At 33.1% G+C, this 22064-nt stretch overlaps 1 protein-coding gene across 5 annotated transcripts in view; it reads right to left on the bottom strand.

Annotated features, from left to right (window-relative positions):
• LOC132940129 (jmjC domain-containing histone demethylation protein 1) overlaps nucleotides 1-12778 on the bottom strand; it is a 36471-nt gene extending 23693 nt beyond the window's left edge. The window contains exon 1 of one of the 5 annotated variants that reach the window (XM_061007553.1): nucleotides 12401-12778. In XM_061007553.1, the coding sequence (XP_060863536.1) occupies nucleotides 12401-12451 (51 nt within the window). In that variant the 5' untranslated portion in view covers nucleotides 12452-12778. Of the gene's footprint in view, nucleotides 1-1112; nucleotides 1498-12400 lie in introns of those variants that run through there. The other 4 variants (XM_061007554.1, XM_061007551.1, XM_061007552.1 and 1 more) reach the window with 4 other exon arrangements.
• Between the last annotated feature and the right edge of the window lie 9286 nt (nucleotides 12779-22064).

Raw genomic sequence — 22064 nt, 5'->3', positions numbered from 1 at the left:
AAGAATATCGCACCATTTAACCACAATTTGGTTACTTTAGGCGCACTAGGGATTTAAACATAAGATATACATATAATATAAGTTTATCGTTACAGACTCCGTAATCTAATACAATAAAGCGATTTAAATAACAATACGTGCACTACGGGCACTTTCGAAACCAAAAAATATGTTTAACAGGCTCAGTAAAACCGGCTCCCAAGACCAATAACTACTGGTTACACATGATACACTGCTGAATGCACGCGGTCTGATCACACGGATACATTCATATTTCATATGCACTCGAATTTCACTGTTAAACAATGTCATATACTATGTTATAGTATATGATATTGTCGAAAACGCCGTCTTATTTGCCAAATAATAATTTATTGTTTTACGCGAAAATATTTTAATCACATTTCATACATAGAAACAAGACACATAGTACTTACAAAGTTGGGTAAATATTATAATATTTCGACTTAATTCTACAAAACGGGAACGAGATAAAAACAAAAAAACCATATACCGATAACAACAATAATACAGGGAATACGACAATATATTGTATGATGGGTGTGACGCGCGCACTCGAAATTAAACGATGATGAACAGGTGGTGTGTGGACGGCGGCGTCGCGTATTGCCCATAATATTGTACAACGATATATATATATATGCAAAACCTGATTGCCCCGGGTACGGAAATTACTCTGGAAATTACATAGTGCAATGCCGCTGTGAAAATCACTTGGAACAGGGCAGAAGACATCATCAACATAACGTAATTATTTCGCAGCAGAGTAGAAATACCGGCGTACTGTAAGCGTGCTATAAGGTCCGGATTCGACGACGGTACATAAATATTTATTACCAACGTCGTCACGACGGGACGAAAGAAAGATATCGAAAACAGAGACTACATATCATTACGAAAGGGGTTTTTTTGAAACATTTACCACGACAACGACGAAGGTATGTAAATAATAATAATCTCATCGTCGAGGCGGCGAAGAAGAATTCGGACTTAAAATTTCGGCGCGAATAATTCGTACTAGCGCGCGGGCGCTCCACCAAGCGGACCCCTCCCCCCGACGGAAACGCGGCGGCGACGGGCGTTTTACTCACGATTCTCGACGAATATTTGTGGTGGTGCGACGACATCGTTTTCCCGGGCTCGCTGTCGCGCGACGATGACGCCATTTTCGTACGACCGCGTTTTATACGGCGCGCGCGCACTCGCAGCAATGTCGCTTGCGCTCGCACCGACGTCACTCGCACTCGGTCGGTCTCTCTCGCACTCACTCGCGGCGCGCGCGCTCGGGCCCGACGACGCTACGCTCACTCACACACGACTATAACAACAACCATAATAATAATAATAATAATAATAATAGCGAAACCGGGATAGCGTTTGTTATAGTGTACGCGGCGGAGACGACACGACGCACGGGTACGGCGGTCGTTTGTGCGGACGCAACTAGCGCGCGGCGCGTCCGTGTGTGGTGTGTGTGCCGTGTGGTACGCACTACAGGCGAGGCAAGGCGCGCGGCGGGACTGGTGGTCGCGCTAGCGCTGCGTGTACCGGACGACCGCGGCGGCGGGGGAGGAGAAAGCGGGGAAAAACACGCCGCCACCTACTATTACTACTTCTATAATGCGAGAGTACTACCTCTATGGTACGAGTATTATTACCGCCACCGCATTAATATTTTTATTATTGTAAATTATTATTATTATTTTTATAACTATGATACGCGTCATCCTAGTGGTAATGGTGGTAATGGTGGTAGTGGTGGTGGTGAGGAAATAAGTGTACCGACGAGTAGAACAAGCGCGCGGCGTTCGCGACACGCGGACGCGAAGAGAAAAACGAGACCAACACTCACGCGAATAAAAAACACGATCGTATTTTTTTACGCGCGCGACGGCGGCGGCCAAAGAGAGATTTGAAACGACGACGTAGTTATTACGATAAAATACTAATAGCATACACACACGTATGCATATCGATTTCGAGCGCAATTTTTTTTTAGACTTGAGCGGTAAATTTACAAGGTCAAATTGTATGAATAATCAGACTCGCCGTAAATTTTGGCTTTTTTTACCACTCAAATGTTATGTGACCCCTCAGAAATTAATTGTAATTGATTATGATTTATGAAACATTGTTGTCAAAGATTCAATCTTTTGGTGGCTGTCACTCACTGTAGTCTGTATTGTTATCAGCTACCACTAGTTTGGAAGTCTGTACCACTAAAGGGTACAGAGGTACTGAGTAGGTATACACCAAGATTGCTTATGGACTATGATTGATGCCCTTACAGTATTGTGTCGTCCATTTTAACCTTTTGTATTAAATTATCTATCACATTATCTAGACATATTTAGAACTTGGTCAGAGGTTAGTCAGTGTAACCTTTCATATTTTAAACATTTTATCAGTAGTAATAATTGATAAGCGTTTGACCACTGTAACCAGATGTCGACAGATGCAATATTTTTTAATTTTAGGATAACATCTGGTAATTCGATATACTGAAAAGATAACCAACAGAAGACTGGAGTTTTAATAAGACTACGTATTAAAATTATGGACGACACGATGACGTGTAAACGGCGCTTAAACTGTAACTAAAATTAGTATCATGCATAATCGTACATGGGCTTGCTATTTGTGATTATATTTCAATATTTTCGGTAACATATTTTACTTTTTCGGTATTACACCAAGAAAATAATATAAGACTATAAGTATTATCATTCACGCCAAGTTACAGACAGATATTACCATTTTGATCGATTTACTAGTTCATTTACCGCAATCATTTTTTGCGTCTCTTTTTTTCGATATATTTTAACACGCCGTACTATTTACCCGCTGCTGCTAACAACATTACGATAGTTACTATGGACGTGATTCGCGTTACGAAAATACGTGTTTAACAATTTTTTCGCTCATACATTACACGTGGACACGTCTGGAGGTTCGACGTGTTATCGTTATCTCTCATTATCACATGTAGAGATATATCGCAAACAGATGTTGTACTGGTCCGACGCGCGTTCCGGAAGTCAGTATATTATGTTGTACCTATGATGGTTGTGAATTCAATCACCGGCCACCTGACGAAAAATGTGATTTTTTTATGTACCTACATCTATAACAATAAATATTGTACCTATCAATGCTGCTTCATTCTGAATAGATTAGTTTTGCATAATTGATAATATGTAACAACATTTGTTGACTATAATATTATTATATAATATGTATATATATATATATATATATGTTTCATCAACATAGTCAGGCTGTACTAAGTGGGTTTTGGCTCGTGTATCATATGGATTTGTATGCGTAAAATATTAAATTAAAAGTTAATAAAAAATATTCAAGTACACTTTATATAGGTTATATATAATAATATTGTCAAGGACAGTATTTCGCATAGTACATAGTAGGTATATAATAAATTAAGTTTTATACACGGCGTATAGTAAATTCTAGTTACAACTATTCGTTTTAACATATTTTTTTTAATATGTATCAAAATAGTATATCGGTAGGTGCCTAATACCTGTCGTAAAGGTTGTCGGAACAACCCACATTTTTAATACTAACACTGCCTCACACGAAAAACGTTCATGTCTCGTGAAAAAGTCAGATTTTGATCATTTTTTTTTTTTTAATTTGAAAGAAAAAACTTCATGCGGGTCGCATAAATTTTATAAACTTTACATTAAAAAATTGTAATAAAAATATGAATATGCACAAATGGTTGAGTATTGTGAAATGTATGTTTCGGGCGTTATTTAGAATTTAATTTACAAATCAGAGCCCAAATGCAACCGGAAAAAAGTTTTCCTCTTTCTGATAAAAAAAATCTAAATCTAAATATTCTAAAAAAAATGCGTAAGAATTGTTTTTCGTGTAGTCATTATTGACCGTATCGTAAATTGTTTGATCTTATTTTATTATTTGTAAGGCCACAAGGTCCGACTTTGTCACCTTAACGGCTTAATTAATAACGAATTATTAACGAATAAATTATATTAATATATTACCAAATATATTATACACGCGACAAACATTTTGTATTGCTCTAGTCATATTAATATTTTTGATCTCAAACGAATTCGAAATACTCAAAAACTGTGATAATAAAAATGAACATAGTAATAATAATAGCGACGGTGAATCAATTATGTATGCGAATCAATTGACTAGACATAATATATTACATGCATCCTCGGTAGACAGTTCCCACAATATAGCAGTGATTAGATATTACAAAGGACTTGTTAATGAAAATGAATCCACGAAGTCTATAGAATGTACCTATAATAGGAGCCGGTGTATTAATATACACTGTGAAGATTAAAATAGTACTATATAATTACATTTATTACTCGATACATAGTATAAAAACGTACCTAGTTACAGTATATCAAAAATAGTAAATCTGTGAGCTTTCCCACAAAACATTGGTTTAACCAAAAAAACCGCCATTTAAAAAACGTTGCTTATATCAATGATACATAAAAGATTCAAGTTATTCTCAAAAACTAGAATATTAGGAAAAATAACTGTAAATCAATTAGAATTGTTATAGATGAACGATTTCTTGTACTATTGAAAATAAAAGGAATAACTAATCTAAATAAGAAATTGTTTTAAACAAATATTTTACACTTTAAGATCGTTGAACGTAAATCGTAATTTTACAGAACATCATAATAACGCGGTGGATAAAAAAAAAATTGAATACCCAAGTAAAAAAAATATTAAGAATATGCCCACAGTACGTGTATAATTATTGGTATCATAATAATATGTTTAATAATCTTGTACCACCATATATTATTATTTACATATTAGTGTTCTTATATTATCTATTGTTAATCAGATAAAAACTTCTTATAATAGAAATTTCTACAATTGATTAAATTCAATAAATATGGTTTGAAAATGCTCAAGTAAACCTATAATAAATTTCCAGAGTATATTAAAAATAAACAATTTGAAACTTGGGAAATGTCGTGAATGACCACCAAAATCAACACCAAAGTGTTCTTATTTAACCTGGCTAACTTTAATTATTATACACAACGATAACAAAAAAAACTTTATTATCAACTATGTATAACTATGTCTAACTATAAATCTCATAGGTAAAACTGTAAAACTCCAAGACAATAATAGGTAGGTTAACGAAATCGAAAGGAATATCATAAGAGTAAAGACGAGTACAACTATGATCAAGTTTGAGGAAGAACTGGTTTTAGTATCAGTCGTTATTATTTTATTCTACACGACCTTAAACATAATATAATGACTTTCCTTCGTTTCAAATAGTCCTAACACGTTTTTGCACGTTCAAATCACCCTAGTGATATTAATAATTATGCAAAACTTATTTAAACGTCCAGTATAAAGTTTGAGCAAAAGTTGAGCTATAATAATAAGAACGAAAAAAATGTAGTAACAACTTAATTCAAATATGAAAATTTAATAATAAATAAACAATTGAATTACAGATGTATACCAAGGGGTAAGTCGGAAAATGTTAAGATTTAAAATGATGTTGTATTGTATTTTATTTATATTATATTATACAATACAAAAATATTGTCCCGATTAATAAAGCTTATTGATCAATGATTAGATATGTTAAGTATTTGGAAATGTTTTAACCTTAGAACTTGTCTTGAATAAAATAAATATTCTATCTAGTAAATAATTATATGTTATAAAATATAATTTAAAAAAAAAAATAGATTTTATTATTTATTAGCCAACACAATATGATTAGGATATTAAGTTAAAGTAGATATGAGTTTGAAGTTAAAAGTATAGAAGATTTTTTAATTAGTATCTAGTTCCAATTTTTGTTTTTTAATTAATTGCGAATATGTAATATAATGTATAATTATGCTATTTGAGTGGTCATTATAATTATTGGAATGAGAGAAAAGACTTAAGTTATAGTATTCACTAACTTATTCATCGACCTGTGGGAAAATTGTGAAATTATGTATAAAATTCAGATATTTCTTGAATATAAATTAGTAGATACCTAAATAATATCTATACAAAATTAGGTTCGCAACAGACAATACAAATAGGTACATTAATGTAAAATTTACACAATAGGTGGCAGTAGGTATTTTAATTTTTAATTGTAAATATTTTAACGACATGGAATACGATATTATTCATCAATTACCAGTTATCATCATAGTCCACAAATGTTGGAATCGAGGTTGCAATTAATTGAACATGTTTATTATTAATATAAAACTGTTTAAAAATATTTATTCGAAGTACCCCGGTACTTTGGAAACCCAGGAACTTATGTACCCACAATAGGTCAATTTTACATTATATTTGTACATATTATTTTCAATATTTTACCATTCAATTAAAAATGGATTAAAAATGGTTAATAAAATAACCTACATAATGAACGCAATATAATAATAATAATAATAATATGGACGTTTCTATGATAACAAAATAAATTGAATACATTAGCTATTAATGAGTAATGACCTAGGAAATATCAAATTTTTCAAGTTAGTATACTCGTGTTTAAAAGCCAATTAAACTAGGTAAAAATATTCATGCAGTTCGAATAAATAGTAAATGGCAAATACCCGACCATAAACATAATATTATAAAGCAATATTGTTGATTATAGAAATTCGACCAACACTTTTAGGTACCCGGGTAATAATATTTACCCGGATGTTTTTCTCAACCTAAAATGTAGTTAATTTTTTTTTAGATTCTGCGCAGACCGATTGTTTAATATTGTGTTACTTTTAAATTTTTAATTTCTGACTGTCGTCGCCTTCAATATTGATGGTGGTGTTTCTGACGGCAATTTGAATCTAGTTGGTATTGTGGGGGCAGGGGTCAAAAGTAAAAATGGTCAGCTTTTCTCATAATACTCTTCAAAAATGAAACTGTAGAGAGACTTGATATAAATTCCAAAATATTTTGACTTAGTTCTGTGCGCGATTCAATTTATGTAGGTATGTTAAAATTTTTGGTTTTAAGTAAAAATATTGAACTAAATATACAACGTTTTTCATCGGTTGTTTGCACAATATTATACCCTAATTAAAAAATACTGAAAATACAATCACACATTTTTTTTATAAAGGTCCAAACAGTTACACACTGCAGCAGTGGCGGTAAAAACTGATTATTTTACCGCTACAAAATTCATCTAAAAAACGAAAATTTGCAATTTTTAGTAGGAAAAATTCGTAACTATTTTTAACATACCACCTCAAGTTTAAACAATTAACACCTACAAAATGAGTCTTAAGTATTTTTTTTACTGCAATTTAAAAAAAAATAACGATGAGCCCAGAGCTGGATTTAGGGGAGGGGTTGAGTAGACTGCAGCCCAGGGGGCCCTATAGGTTTGTAATCATTTAAAAGTACCTACTGTAATATAGATACAGAAAAATATATTTAATATGAATTTGTACACATTAAAAATACACTATATAATACGAAACATTATTTTTCGATTTAAAATTAAATTTTCGTCAAAAAATAATAGTTTATATATATTTGTTGTTTTATTATTTATTTTACTGTATGTATGTCGTAGTAATATGCGATCAAACAAAGAAGCTGGTTCTATTCGTAAAATCTAGAGGTTTTCGTGCCGTCCAATCACCATGCACGGTCGATCGTAACAATATATTATCGAATATTCGAATGAGTTTCTAAATATACACACGTGGGTCTAAAGTTATAGTTGTAGTAATATGGCGGGTCAACAACGAATATTCTACGTCAAAAACAATCATAGGAGATATCAACCAGCCGCGTAAATACACGACGCAAATCCGGTGAAAAACTCAACAGCCGAAATCGGACACACATTCGTATCTATAGATATAAATCGACAAACTCGATGGATTTACATAGGGTAATCATTATTATGTTCGGACGTGGTAGACATGTGAGACACTGCACACCTTACAAAATTAAGAGTTAAGAAGAGGACGCTACACGTCCTTGTTGTTGTCTCCGTCTTACAAGAGCATAACATGGCAAATTCACACACGCTCGGCAGATCACGTTTAACTTGGTTTAAAAATTAGAGTGAATCGATCTTTTATGAAACTTGAATGTAAGAACGCAATCCGTGTTTGTATGCAATGGCGTTATTGGGTATTTGGTTAGGGGGGAGATATACGTTTTTTATTAAACATGAATGGTCATTACCGATACTACTTTGATCAAAATGTTAACAGTACAAAAAAAGGTTTTTGGAAATCCTCCTAATCACACGCCCCTGTTTGTATGTGGGTTATTTACGATAATTCAGTTTGTAATGGAGTTATGAATTATGATCATTGTTTTTAATCTACGCTATATCATAATATGTACGCATAACTTACTAAAAATTCAACTACCGTCAAAAACCCACATACAAACACAGATAGTGTACTTACCATCAAGTTTCATAATAGGTTTCATAATTCACTCTAATTTTAAAACCGAGTTATCAGTTGAACGTGATCTGCTGAGCGTAAATTTGCTCCTAGGCGCACTTGTAAGACAAAGACAACAAATGGCCGTGTAACAGAGTCCTCTCAAGAGTACACAATACTTTAGCATGTAGATAGGCAATTCATAATCTTATTATTAAATGATATAATTATAATTAAGGACACTGCAAACAGTCGGTTATAATATGTTATGTCAATCAAAATGTACCAATTTTATGTCTATAAAATACCAGAGATCATACCAACTATCATACCTTTTGAAAACGGATGTAAATATTGTTGATTATATTATCTAATTGAGACCGATCAGGCCACTCAATCAAATTTTGTTCCCAAACTCGATTCATTTGATTTCAATACCTATACTAATGGCGATTAAATGAAATTTAAATATAAAATCTTAAAATCAAGCCCCCGCCGATTGATCTCGGGTATAGATGACAATATAATAATTAATATTATATAGAACAATACTAATCAGATTTCAGAAAGCTCATCGCATTATTATTAAGTCCATCTGTAGGATTGACACATCTTTATCGTTCGAGCGCCCGACACGGTGTGACGTGAATAAGTTTAATAACAATACCTGTACAAAAATTAAACATAGCATTACTTTTATTTAATTTATTTACCAAATTTCTTCATACGTAAAATAATAATATTTAAAAACATCAAATTACAAGTGTTTTTCCATTACTATGGTTGCAAAATGCTAGCAGAATTTATAACAGTGGCCAGAAAATAATAAACGTTATAACTATTTTTTTTATAGTAATCACAATAATGACAATTATAAAATAGTCTCGAAATAGTAGTTTGATTTTGAACACTTTGTAACAGTACAACGTAGTAGTATTTCGCCTATATAATATTGTATTGGTTATCTAAAATAATTATTAGAAGTATTAATGGGATGCAATATTTGAATTGTTTCCATTTTATTACGATTGAATTTATCTGCATGTAGTTTAAAATATTTTACTAATGACAATAATAGACTTGAATCATGCTGGAGAATATTAATTCTTCTGATTACTAGGGTTCATGGGAAACGTTGAATATTATACCATATACCTACCTATACAAACGTTTATTTTTCACCGAACCCGAAAACAAAAATATCCGACGGGAAACATACATCGGGCCGACAACAACATTCGATTATTATCGTAGTTCGCTTGTTTTTCCAAACGTATCAATTTTGAACCGTACCATGATTTATTAATAAACTGTTGGATTCATAATAATATTATAATAATATATCAGCGGTTATACAGTTGAACACCAATATCGTATTCTAGAAAACACGTACTGCAATCGGGTTTTACACATAAATATCTCGGAATCTTAAATCGAAAAAACACAAACGTACATCAGCAAATCTATAAATATATAAATTAACGTGTACCTACCCAATTGAATTTTAAATAATGCTGTTATCGGGCTCACTCGCAAAGGAACGTTAATTAGTTTTAACTTATTAACATCGAAAATTTTTTGATTATGTATAAAGCTTGTATAGGGTAAAATATATGACTTACATTATTATGGGATGTAATAACGAGGTAAACCGACGCCGATTTGTCCGTGAACTTATGTACACCAACACCGAGATTTGTGATTGTTCATTATTTACCGGGCGAAGTCATATAACGAGTATAATTATTAAGTTAAAACTTACAATAAAGTTAAAATGCTGTCACAATTTTGACTAAGTTACATAATTATCTTTTAACTTATTTTTGGAACAACTTTTAAAATTCGATTATATCACTTTAAAATGTTTAAGACGTGTTACAATTTGTATAAGTCTAAAAAAGAAATGTATAATACGTTTTGACACGAAGTAACTAAAATATCCCAAATACTTAAGTATAATATTACAGAATTACCGAAGAAATACCCAAGCACAAAATTATAACAATATACAACTCACGCACGGACGAGGGAGGGAAAGTTTGCGCGAGTCAACTGACCTACTCACAACCCTCGTAAATAATAATTGCCCTATAAGTACCCCATCAAGCTTAGATATTGAAAAAATATCGGACTTCACGGGCAGTTTTGCTATTCTTGTTACCAACAGGAAAATGTCAATGTTATTGTTTTAACTCGGCCGAGCTAACATTATTACATTATATCCATTAATTTTTGAAGTGAAGTTAAAGAAGAATATCTCGCCAAGCCCTGGAAATCGATTTCTACAGGTGTGTGGAATGGATATCCGTACAATGTACGCACACGCCGCACTCGTGTGGTTGTTATAGACGATAGCAAGTCACCAAGTTAGTGGGAGGGCAACCGATATTTTGGATATAATTAGAACGCGCCTGCGCGTGTGTGTGTGCTATTGTAATTTGTCGGGAATATAAATAAACGGTTTCGGGAGACAGGAGACGATATACGACGACTGCAAACGACAGTACGACACACACACACAACACACTAGCGAGCGCGAATAGGTGCGGGGCGGCGGCGCTAATAGATCCGAAAAACTCGATTGGCCACGAGGGCCGTAGTGGCGTAATACCGAATACACACTTAATATTTAATATTACATACGCGCATGCACGAGTATATTATTTTAATACATCGCATCACGCCCAAGTCATCGTCCCCCGGGGAAGGGGGGGTTCGGGTAAAAACGTCCACAAGGGTGTTGTGCTCGGAGAGGGAGACACGACGACGAATAAAAACGTACGTTCATCGGCCTGGACTAGAGCACCATCTACACCGCTGCAGACACGCACGACGACCGAAGCGTATTATTATTATTTATTTACGTACGGTGCCGGTGCCGGTACCTGCGATTCAAACGCGGAGCACCGCCGCCGCGTGTTGTTGTTATTATTTATTATTATTATTATTATCATCATCATCATCACCGTCGACGCAGCACATAGGCGCGCGCGCAATACGACCAATGCGGTGGCGGTTGGTAGTGGTGGTTGTGAATTTCCCGACGACGTGAGGTATGGGTTTGGGAGGGTCGGACGACGACGACGGCGGCGGACGGACGGACGCGCCTTTGTCGTCGACCAAGTCCGCCGTCGTCGCCCGGTGACGTCACCGTCACACGCGGATGATGATTTACCACCACCACCACGGCACTACTCATTTTCCGGGCCAGAGCCGACACGGCCGCGCGAACCGCTCGTTCAAAAAAAATCATCCCTACACACTCGAAACGCCCCCGCCGCCCTTCCTTAAACGAGAGCCACGCACACCACCACCGCCTGACGATCGTGGGTCCTCCTACGCGGCGTGCCCAAAACGATGATGGTATATATTTCGGAGGGGGAGGGGAGGAAATACCCAAGGATATGTAGAGAAAAATAGTTTACGACGGTCGCATGTGGTGCATACAATTACGATATTATCGTCGTAATAAGGTAGTCCGGGTCGGGCGAAAAGACGGACGGCGGCGGCGGCGGCTGCTGTGGACGTGCCTCCCCCGTGGGTCGTCATGGCCGACGACGATGCGAAACACGCGCACGCGTGCGCGCAAAACATCGGTAGACGCCGGACACGGCGGGTGGCGGTGTCGGCGGCGGCCGTGATAATGAAAACACACACGGTACACGCGCTCTCGCACGTACGATATAATATCACATTATAATAATAATTAAATAATATCATACCATAATAGACCGATATCGAAACGTGTACATGACGTGCTACCCAATTTCTATACCACCCGTGCTCGTGTGCGCTGCCGATAATAACCACGAATGCCCCCTCCCCTACGCGATCGTTATTGTATTGTCTCGAGTTTGCGACGGCATAATATGATCCAATATTGGACGCACAGTTTAACCTAAGTTTACAAACAACGCGCTACAATATATATATATTATATACTCATAGCTCACCAGACTTCTCGTGGTCAAACCGCCACCGCAACTGTTGCTGTCGTCCGACATTGTTCCGCCGACACGTTGTCCGCCGGGTGGTGGTTTACCGTCGTGTGGACTGTGCCGTAGATGATCCGGTGCGTGGTGCGTCTACTTCCGGTAGTCACTCTAGTCCGAGCCGCATGTGCGCGCAAACGTACGCGGCACGTCGTCGTTTTTCCTCGGCGCGCCGCTTGTGATCACTCGCTGCTCTGGCGGTGGTTACGAAGAAGAAGACGCGACGACGGGCCACGGGGCGAGGTGAATTGGTGACGGCGAGCGCACGGAAGATCCGACGGGTGACGAGTGTCGACCGAAAACGCGGCGGACATACTGATCGTCTGATCGTCGTGGTCGTGCGGACGTGCGGCGGCGGTGGTGGTGATGGGGCGTCGGTGGCGGTATGGTGGCGGCGGCGGCGGCAGCGATATACCCGGCAGCCCCGCCGCACCGCCGGGACGCACCCTACCGGCCGACACCGATACCAATCGGATTGCCACACGAAAATATTATTACGATTATTATTATTATTATTGACTATTGTAACTTATTAGTTATTATTCATTATTATCTTATTAGTTATTTATTATCATTATTATTAAAATAACTACGCTATCGTTTTACGACCACATTACAATCATAATTTTTAATAATAATATTATAATTACGCGTTCCTACTTGCGTATTAAATTTGTTTGCGTGTAAAACAACGGTGCTGTGAGTCCTAGTCTGCTGTAACGTAAATTACTTCAAATCGTATTTTTCTCGAATTCATTACCACCGCCGATAGTTATTTTTGAATTTGCGAGGCATCGACCAATATCCGGTTAGTCGGTTTGACTATGATATTATCATCGTTTATCTCTAAGAGATAAGAAGACTTCTACATAGTACATGATTGTACACGGGTGACTATGGTGTCTCTTTGACTAATAATTATAACCCGTTACCGTTTACCACTTACCAATTACTCCGTAATACAATTGTTACTGTGGTTCATGTTGTTATTTTTAACCTAGTTAACGATATAGGTACCACGTACAACGCGTTTATTTAAAACCTTTTTCCAAAATCAAAATAATTAATATTTACCTCAACGTAATTTTTTGTTCAGTGCTGCACAATGAAGCAGTTCACAATTTGGACGATTTCTGCTTAGGATCTTGTAATGCCCAGTGTCCACAATCATAATATTGTAATTTATTCTTATACTGTTTTTACTACTTTTCGCATACTCAAATTCTCAACTATGTCATTAGTGAACAATTGGTATGTATTTTTATAATTAGTTTTATTACTTTTAAGTGTTTAAATATAGCACTTTGTAAGGAATTAATCTTTTGATGTATTTACTAGTATTTAATTAATTTATTCGTTATTATTTTGTTACTGCTTTTGATTAATGGAGACTGTTATTAGACCAGTATATAGAGTATTCGAATATTTAATAATATCTTAGTAAAATCCTACTTTGTACATTTATATAAATCCAATAAAATCTGTAGGCTGAAAATAATAAGGGTAATTCGAACTGTATTAAAAAATTACCAAACTATAAAAATAGGAAATCGGTCTTAATATCTCTTAAAATAAACCAAATTATTGGAAATTGCTTTCGAAGTAAAAACGCTCATTATAAAAATCGAAAAATACAATATTCTCAAGGACTTATCGCAACCTTTGTAGTTTGTACAAGTTACTAACCTACGAAGTATAGAACCCTATTACAGCCAGTCGTTTATTTGCCTGTGGTCTGTCTCTCCACCCAAAAGAAAATTGCCATGGATACCAGGGCAAAATATTACGTTCATGTATTTAGAATTTGTGTAAGCGGTGTAAATATCGCCGTCAAATTTTGTACGCCACGAAAATTGAATAACTTTTGTCAAGATCGTCTTATAAGTTTCAAGTCGATCGAGACGATCATCATGAGATGCCTCAACTCTTAAAATTGATCAACGCGACACCTTTACATAATGATTAATGAGTTGTGTTGGTCTTAGAAGCCGCACAATCGTACGACGTACACTACGCTCATCGAATTGTATTGTATTTGTTATTATAATTTATAATGTAATCGTACACATAATACAATTTATTATTCACGTTGGATTTTGTTTCGTAGTTACACACGTATCAACACGATTACGCCGGATTTAATTTATATACGTTTTTTTTTTTTTTTTGATGTAATGTAGGTAGCAGTAAATGCAGTTTTTAACAATATTATAAATATTTTCAAATATAATATTATTATTCTACGAACCATAACTGATTGGTCATTTATCGAGGACACCAAAGACGTACACGGTACACCGTTAATTCAACTACGACAACATTGTCAATACACGCGTAAATATTTACGACAGTATCAATAATAATAGTGTACGTTTGATGCACACCATTTAATGAATAATTGTACCTGGACTGAATTTATCGCCGCGAGTTTGTGACCTTCACAATATACGTCTGAAATAAATATACATTTCTCTTTATATTCGGCTTACTCTAAAGTCTAAACATGAATTAATATTGTTTTCCCATAGTCGGAGTAACTATTCGAAACTATTCTGGCATTCACGTGTACATGGTAGCCGGTACCTACTTTTATCTAAATATAAAATATTATCGTGTTAACCAAACGATATTTATAGACTATTTTGTATTTTGCACGGATATATTATTATTATACAATATTTGTTTACATTCTGTATTTTGTCGTTACTCGTTGTTAATAATATTGTCTTGGATTATGGAACGTAATATTATTTTCGTATATTCCAAAGTTATTATTCAAAACTCTCGACATAATTATTATGTCTATTTTATATCCTTACAGGGTTGCAACACAATAATATCATTATTGTATGTAAATAATTGTTATTTGTCAACTAACCTTATACCGTGATGCACGACGTCTTTCTATGACCACACGTCCGCGCACAAACGCGACCGTGGTAAATGCATAGTCCAACGCCGCACATAAAAAAAGATAAATATCGTACAAATTCATCAAATTTCGCATCTTGACGCACGCATAATTATTGCAATTCATTGCACATTTTGTCCTTAAACAGATGAATCCAGATTTTGTCATAAATAATTCGATAAAAATCCATTAAAAATATTTAGAGACGGTGTCTTAACACTGCCCCGGTCTACTATACAACTTTTGTCGAGCATTTTTTTACATTTAACAGACCCTTCGGCGCATAGTTACTTCATAAGGGGCGGTGCAGGGGGGATGCCTTGATTTTTATCAGCACCTCCAGACGATATTGCATTGTGTCTATATTATCTTATGAGATGAAATTATATATATTATGTAGAATATATTTAATTCAGAATTCTTGAAACTGATTTTGTTACGAATCATTCAACATAATATTATTATAATAATAATATGTGCATAATATCTGAAATGATAAAATTAAATTTATTAAAACGAAAAAATTAAATTTCAAAAAATGCCTTATTTGGTTTGCGGGTTTGCCGCATGCTAGTATATAATCATATTATTATATAGGTACTATATTTATAGACAACATATTAAATTGTTTGTACGATTTATATTTTATAGAAAATAGTAACTGGTAAGCACTAAGTAAACTGCTGTTATATTATCATTGTTCTATTGTAATTTATAGTAACCAGTGGCGTAATATTACGAGAAGGGGATTTGGGTGTCGTACCCTCCCCCCACTCCCCACCACGACTTTTTGTTTAACTAGAAAACCATAATTATGTACTTATTATTTATTGATAGGTACTGCATAGTATATTTTATAGATACAACGAATAAAAACCCAAATCCCCTAATTGTTTATGTTAAACTGTAACTCAGATAATAATATTATTTTGTAATAATCACTATTGCAAATTGAATGTTGCACAAATATATTGAAATAATTCAGTTTAGCTCGATTTTTGGGAATGTATTCGGACCTAACCTTTGGACAAAAGGTGTGTTTCAACGAGTTACATGCAATGGTGCAATCAGAATTTGTTGGTCGGACTTAGTTTCAAGGTTATAACCTTTTGAAGATTGAAATTTTGAGAAATCTAATCGGAAAAGTACATTTAAAACTTTATTAAATAGTATTTAATTATTTATTTTCATGTATACATACATGTACCCTTGAAACCCTTCTCACATTATACACAACAAATTACGCCATTTATAGTAACATATTAATTTTGTTATTACAGAATTTGAAGTTGTTGAGCAGGTAGGTTACAGGTAGCAGCCAGCAGGTTACATTAAATGAATGATGCTTCATTATTTAATACTCAAAACTCAATATAATATTACGTGTACAACTCTTATGTGAATACGATTTATAGTACTCTAATTTCAGTTTTCACGAGGCACAGGCTACAATAACATATTATATTATCAAGTATTAGTTTAGTACAACACTCTATAATATAACCACACTATAGTAGTATAATATTATTGTAAATAATCGGACTCTGAAGCATCAATTTCTCATTTTTTTTTTTCTATCATGAAAATGTCACTGTAAATAAGTCTATTAGTTATGATAGTGACCTACCACTTTTAAAACTGTGTGACGACGTCTTTTTTTTAGAGATTTCTTTAATTTGTACAAAACTTCTCGTAATTCAATACAAGCGGTTTATCACATGTATATTTAATATTATGTACAATCAAAACAAATAACCACATTGGTTTACAGCAAAATTATAAAATCGATTTGGTTCGTTATGCTTTAGGTACCTACTTACTATTAATATCGATAGATCAACAAAGCTTTCTTTAAATTATTTTAGTACTGTGTTAAAAATAATCAGACTGTTTAAATATAAAATACTGCAATGGGATTTAGTTTATTGCGCCGGATCATAATATTATTTTATCGGATAAACGGGAAAAGTTGGGAATGATTTTTATGAATAATTAATATAAACCTACATAATGAAATAAGAGATATTATTTATATAGACGAATTATTACGTTTATTGATATTGTGTATAACATTTCGAAGTATAATAAAATAAATTATATTTTATGTTATTGTCCACGGCAATAATTACAAATTGCATTCATTGTAGTGGCCAGAGGGAGAGGGCGATACGTTTATTCATGTTAATTAGTTAAAGTATTTAAAGCTGTTTGGATGAGTGGTGACGTGTTGTGAAGACCAACATTTTGTGTAGGGTAACCTCAACTGAGGCCGTCAGTGTAAAAAACAATTCGACCATACACACTATCGTACTTCTAATAGTACTCAGAACTCTTTAGTCGAAGAAATTTGATTTTGTTTCAAAAAAAAAAAAAACACGAGAAGTTGTACTAAATAATTTTAGAACAGTATTTATTTTTGAAATTTGAAAACATTTTCGTTTTTTTGTAAAAGAATTCTAGTATTTATAATCAATATGGTACTATAATATTGGAGCTTGGAAGCACGTATTTAGTAAAAAAAAAATTACGAATTTTCCGTAGTCATATAATAATATTATATGAGTGACGACTTCACCGACAGTACTGTCTACACTCTACACTTAACTGTCTACCGAACTCAAAACTCATTCCATTTATTCCAACAAACAGACGTGAGCAGACGAAGCGGTACTGCCACCAAAGGTCGAAACCGGTTATTTTTATAGCAGTTGTGCACGGTTTATAAATAATATCCAAATATTGCCCCGTTCGAAAATAATAATAATTATTAATATTGACGATGAATATTATATTTTAGATTCTGAGTGAAACGATGAATGTATTGATTTTACAATGATGTGTGTTTTTTTTTTTATTTTTTTATTTTTGTGTCTGTGTACACGATAAGTAGTCGAAATAATGCTTCGATTTTCGACTTCAGTATCTTGTTCGATGGGAAAGTGAATATCGTTGGTGCATTGGGGAGGTCAAAATTTTAATTTCCCAGTAGTTTTCAAAAGCGATGTGAAAAACAAAAGAAAAATTAAGGAAAAACGGGAATTTTTACGCAAAATCGATTTTTAACAAAATCGATTTTGGTTATTGGTGTAACTCTAAAACAAATGACCGTAGATGCATGAAATTTTCACTGGTTGTTTATATTTGCATTTTCTATACACAATACAATTTTGAAAATAATTTGACTTTTTTTGAACTGTTTACGGACATTGTCAGTTTTCAGTTTTTTTAAATTTTTTTTCTATAAATATCAATAAAATTTTATTTGTTGGGTAAAAAAGCTTGAAAATTTAATAGAAGACTCCTAGGTTATTGTTTCAAAGGCAGATGAAAAAAATTAAAAATCCTTAGTCACAGTTTTTTTTTATACACGTTTAAAGTTCAAATCTTGAAAAAATACGGAAAAATCACGAAAATTTGCAAATTATTTTGAGTTAGAAATTCATAAAAAATTTTCTTTTTAAATCTAAGATTTTAAAATCTAATACAAGATTCCTCATAAGTTTGTCTAACTTTATCAAAAAAAAAATTTCTACAAGAAAGTCAAATTAAATTTTTATGAGCGTTTTAAATTCATATTTTTACAACATTAGATATTCACTCGATTTCTCATGTACCGATTTCCTTATTTTCTTGTAATTCAAAAACGAATAACTGTAGATACATGAAAATTTCACTGAATGTTTATATTAGCATTTCCTATACACCATACAATTTTGAAAATATTTTGACACTTTTTGAGCTGTTTACGGGCATTTTCAGTTTTCAATTTTTTTAGTTTTTTTTTCTATAAATATCAATAAAGTTTTATCTGTTGGGCCAAAAAGTGTAAAAATTTAATACAAGACTCCTGATATATTTTTACAATAGCAGTTGAAAAATATTGAAAATACATAGGCACAGTTTTTTTTTATAAGCATTTAAAGATCAAATTTGGACAGAATTTATCAAAATCTCGAAAATTATCAACCATTGTAATTAATAAATTATAAAATGTTCAGTTTTTATAGCTAAGGATTGAAAATTTAAAACAAGATTCCATGTAAATAGATAATTCGGTTACCAAAAAATCTAAAAAATACACAAGCACAGTTTATTTGTATAGTCATTTTAAGTTCAAATTTGGACGAAATTACATAAAAACCTAGAATAACTATTTTAGTTATTTTGTTGTGATTGTATAATATTATTCGTGGGCACTTGAAACTTCTAATTTGTAATATTTTCATCGATATATTATGATGATAGTATCACGGTTTGTTGTTGATGTATAACGCGTTATATGTACCTAATGGATATTGTGATATGATTAATTTGGAATTTATTATAGGTCAATTTTTTTTTTAATACCATAGATAAGTGTATAATATGTCTTATACCTAGACTGACATATCGTCTCCACTCAGAATCGTTTTTCTTATACAATGATATATCATTGAATTCAAATTTAATACCATCCATTATACAGTGACCCACTTGTAACCTACAGTACAGCAGAGCGACATCCACTTGCCCACCTTTTTTTTTTCGATTTTATAATATTCCCATTTCTATGTTACCGCACTTGAAACCGTGTTGTTAAAACCATCGAGAAGAGGTATGATTTAAACAGACGGAGACGGTATAATACTGTCCGTAGTCGCAGTGAATCTGCAAAACGAAGATAACGCATACGGTTTTAGCTACCTATTCTACTTGAAATATTCTGTCATCAAAATATTATAGTAAAACATTTTTTCGATAAAATTAGTTGCACAGTTGATTTTCGGAATGAAATCATTTTAATTCAAATCGGTTTAACAAAACAAATACACATACCATTAAAATGTATGTTCTGAACAATAATATCATCACGGTCGATGCACTTTGCAGTGCTACGGGATTTGTTCAAGAGATTGTTGTGAAATTAAATACATAATATATTAGTTGATAACTATGTAAGTACCCGCATCTCGTGGTTGTTATAATCTTATAAATTATTCTCCTAAACACTATTCGTGTGGACATTTTATGATTTTCCATCAAACAAAATCTGAATAGTTGGATACAAACAAGAATCGTTAATATATTTAAAATTATATTTGATTAAGATTAGGTATTTAATATTTACGTATAATATATTAATATAGTGTACACCGAGTGATCCATTTGACGCATAAAGTCGATTTCCCGTGACTAGTGTACTTGCCGAGTACATAAATAATCGAATGGACAAGTCCGTGAGCGTGACTTGGGCCATTTCTATGGTGAGGGGAAAACTTTTATACACCGTATGCTAATATAATATAATATTATTATCTAAGCTAAATCTTCATTGTAGCATGTACATTTAAATGACATGATGGCATATCTAATAAATATGATGGTTAAATAATAATAAAAAATAATAAATATAATAAAAATATTCTACATTTCTACATTCTGCTCATTACATTATATTTACATAATATGGAATTTATTTCTGAAGTTCGTAACATTATAATTAATATATATATAATATAATACTTGACATAATAATATAATTATCATATTAGGTATATATCATGATAAATTTGATACCAAACAATAAAATTGATAAATAAATAAAATAAAATTAATAAAAGTTATACCTAATATAACACCTTGCGACATTCTAATATTTAAATTAAAATTTCAATTTAAGTCTTCTTCCTCTTTCTGTTGAATCTGCATTAAAAACTGATCAATAATTGTATCAAAATTAATTTTAAAAGTCTAATTAATTTACAAATACCAAGGGGGCGTTGCCTGTGGTCAAGTGATTTGTGTATATAATTGTCCCGACGACTGGTATATAAGTATATTCATTAGAATATTGGCCGTTGCTTTGACAGTTTGACTCGTGTCACATTAACGGACAGGCGACAATCATCGGGAAGGGCACCAGTGACCAATAATTGTGAAAGTATAACGTTCTAACAGCAGGACAACTAGCAAGTGACCACCAGAGCCAAACATTGGGCCAAAGTACATAATCAGTCGTAAGATTAATGCAACACTCATTATTTCAAAAACTATTAAAATTGTTGCAAATATTTTTTATTACATAATTTTAAGACCTTAAAACACAAAATTTTTTTAAATGTGCTAAATATATTTATAAATTGTTTACTATTTTATATCGTTATCAATTTTTTCCATAATATTCAACTTTTATTAAGGGAATTGGTGGCGAACAGTTTTTAACGAGTTCGAATTAGGCAATTTTAAATTTGTTTGTTGCGGGTCTTTTAAATTTATTTTTTATCTTTGTTATCTTTTTTATCTTTATTATGCACATATTAATATTATAATTCATTATATTATGCACATATTAGATCGAAGCGATGAATGTATTAATTTTACAATGATGTGTGTTTTTTTTTAAATTTTTTATTTTTGTGTCTGTCATTACCTTTTAGGACAGTAAAAGTGCTTGGATTTTCTTCAACAGTAACTTTTCTGATAGGAAAGTGAATCTAGTTGGTACTTTGGGGGGTCAAAACTAAAAAATTTCCCAGTGGTTTTCAAAAGCGACGTGAAAAACAAAAGAAAAATTAAGGAAAAACGGGAATTTTTACGCAAAAGCTGTTTTCAAGAAAATCGATTTTGGTTTTTGGTGTAGGGACATGAAATGTTGACTGAATGTTTATATTAACATTTTCTATACATGATAAAATTTTGAAAATATTTTGACTCTTTTTTGAGCTGTTTACGGAC

Source organism: Metopolophium dirhodum, chromosome 3 (genome assembly GCF_019925205.1).
Source record: "Metopolophium dirhodum isolate CAU chromosome 3, ASM1992520v1, whole genome shotgun sequence".
Classification (NCBI taxonomy): domain Eukaryota; kingdom Metazoa; phylum Arthropoda; class Insecta; order Hemiptera; family Aphididae; genus Metopolophium; species Metopolophium dirhodum.
This window is presented reverse-complemented; position numbering and strand designations above follow the sequence as displayed.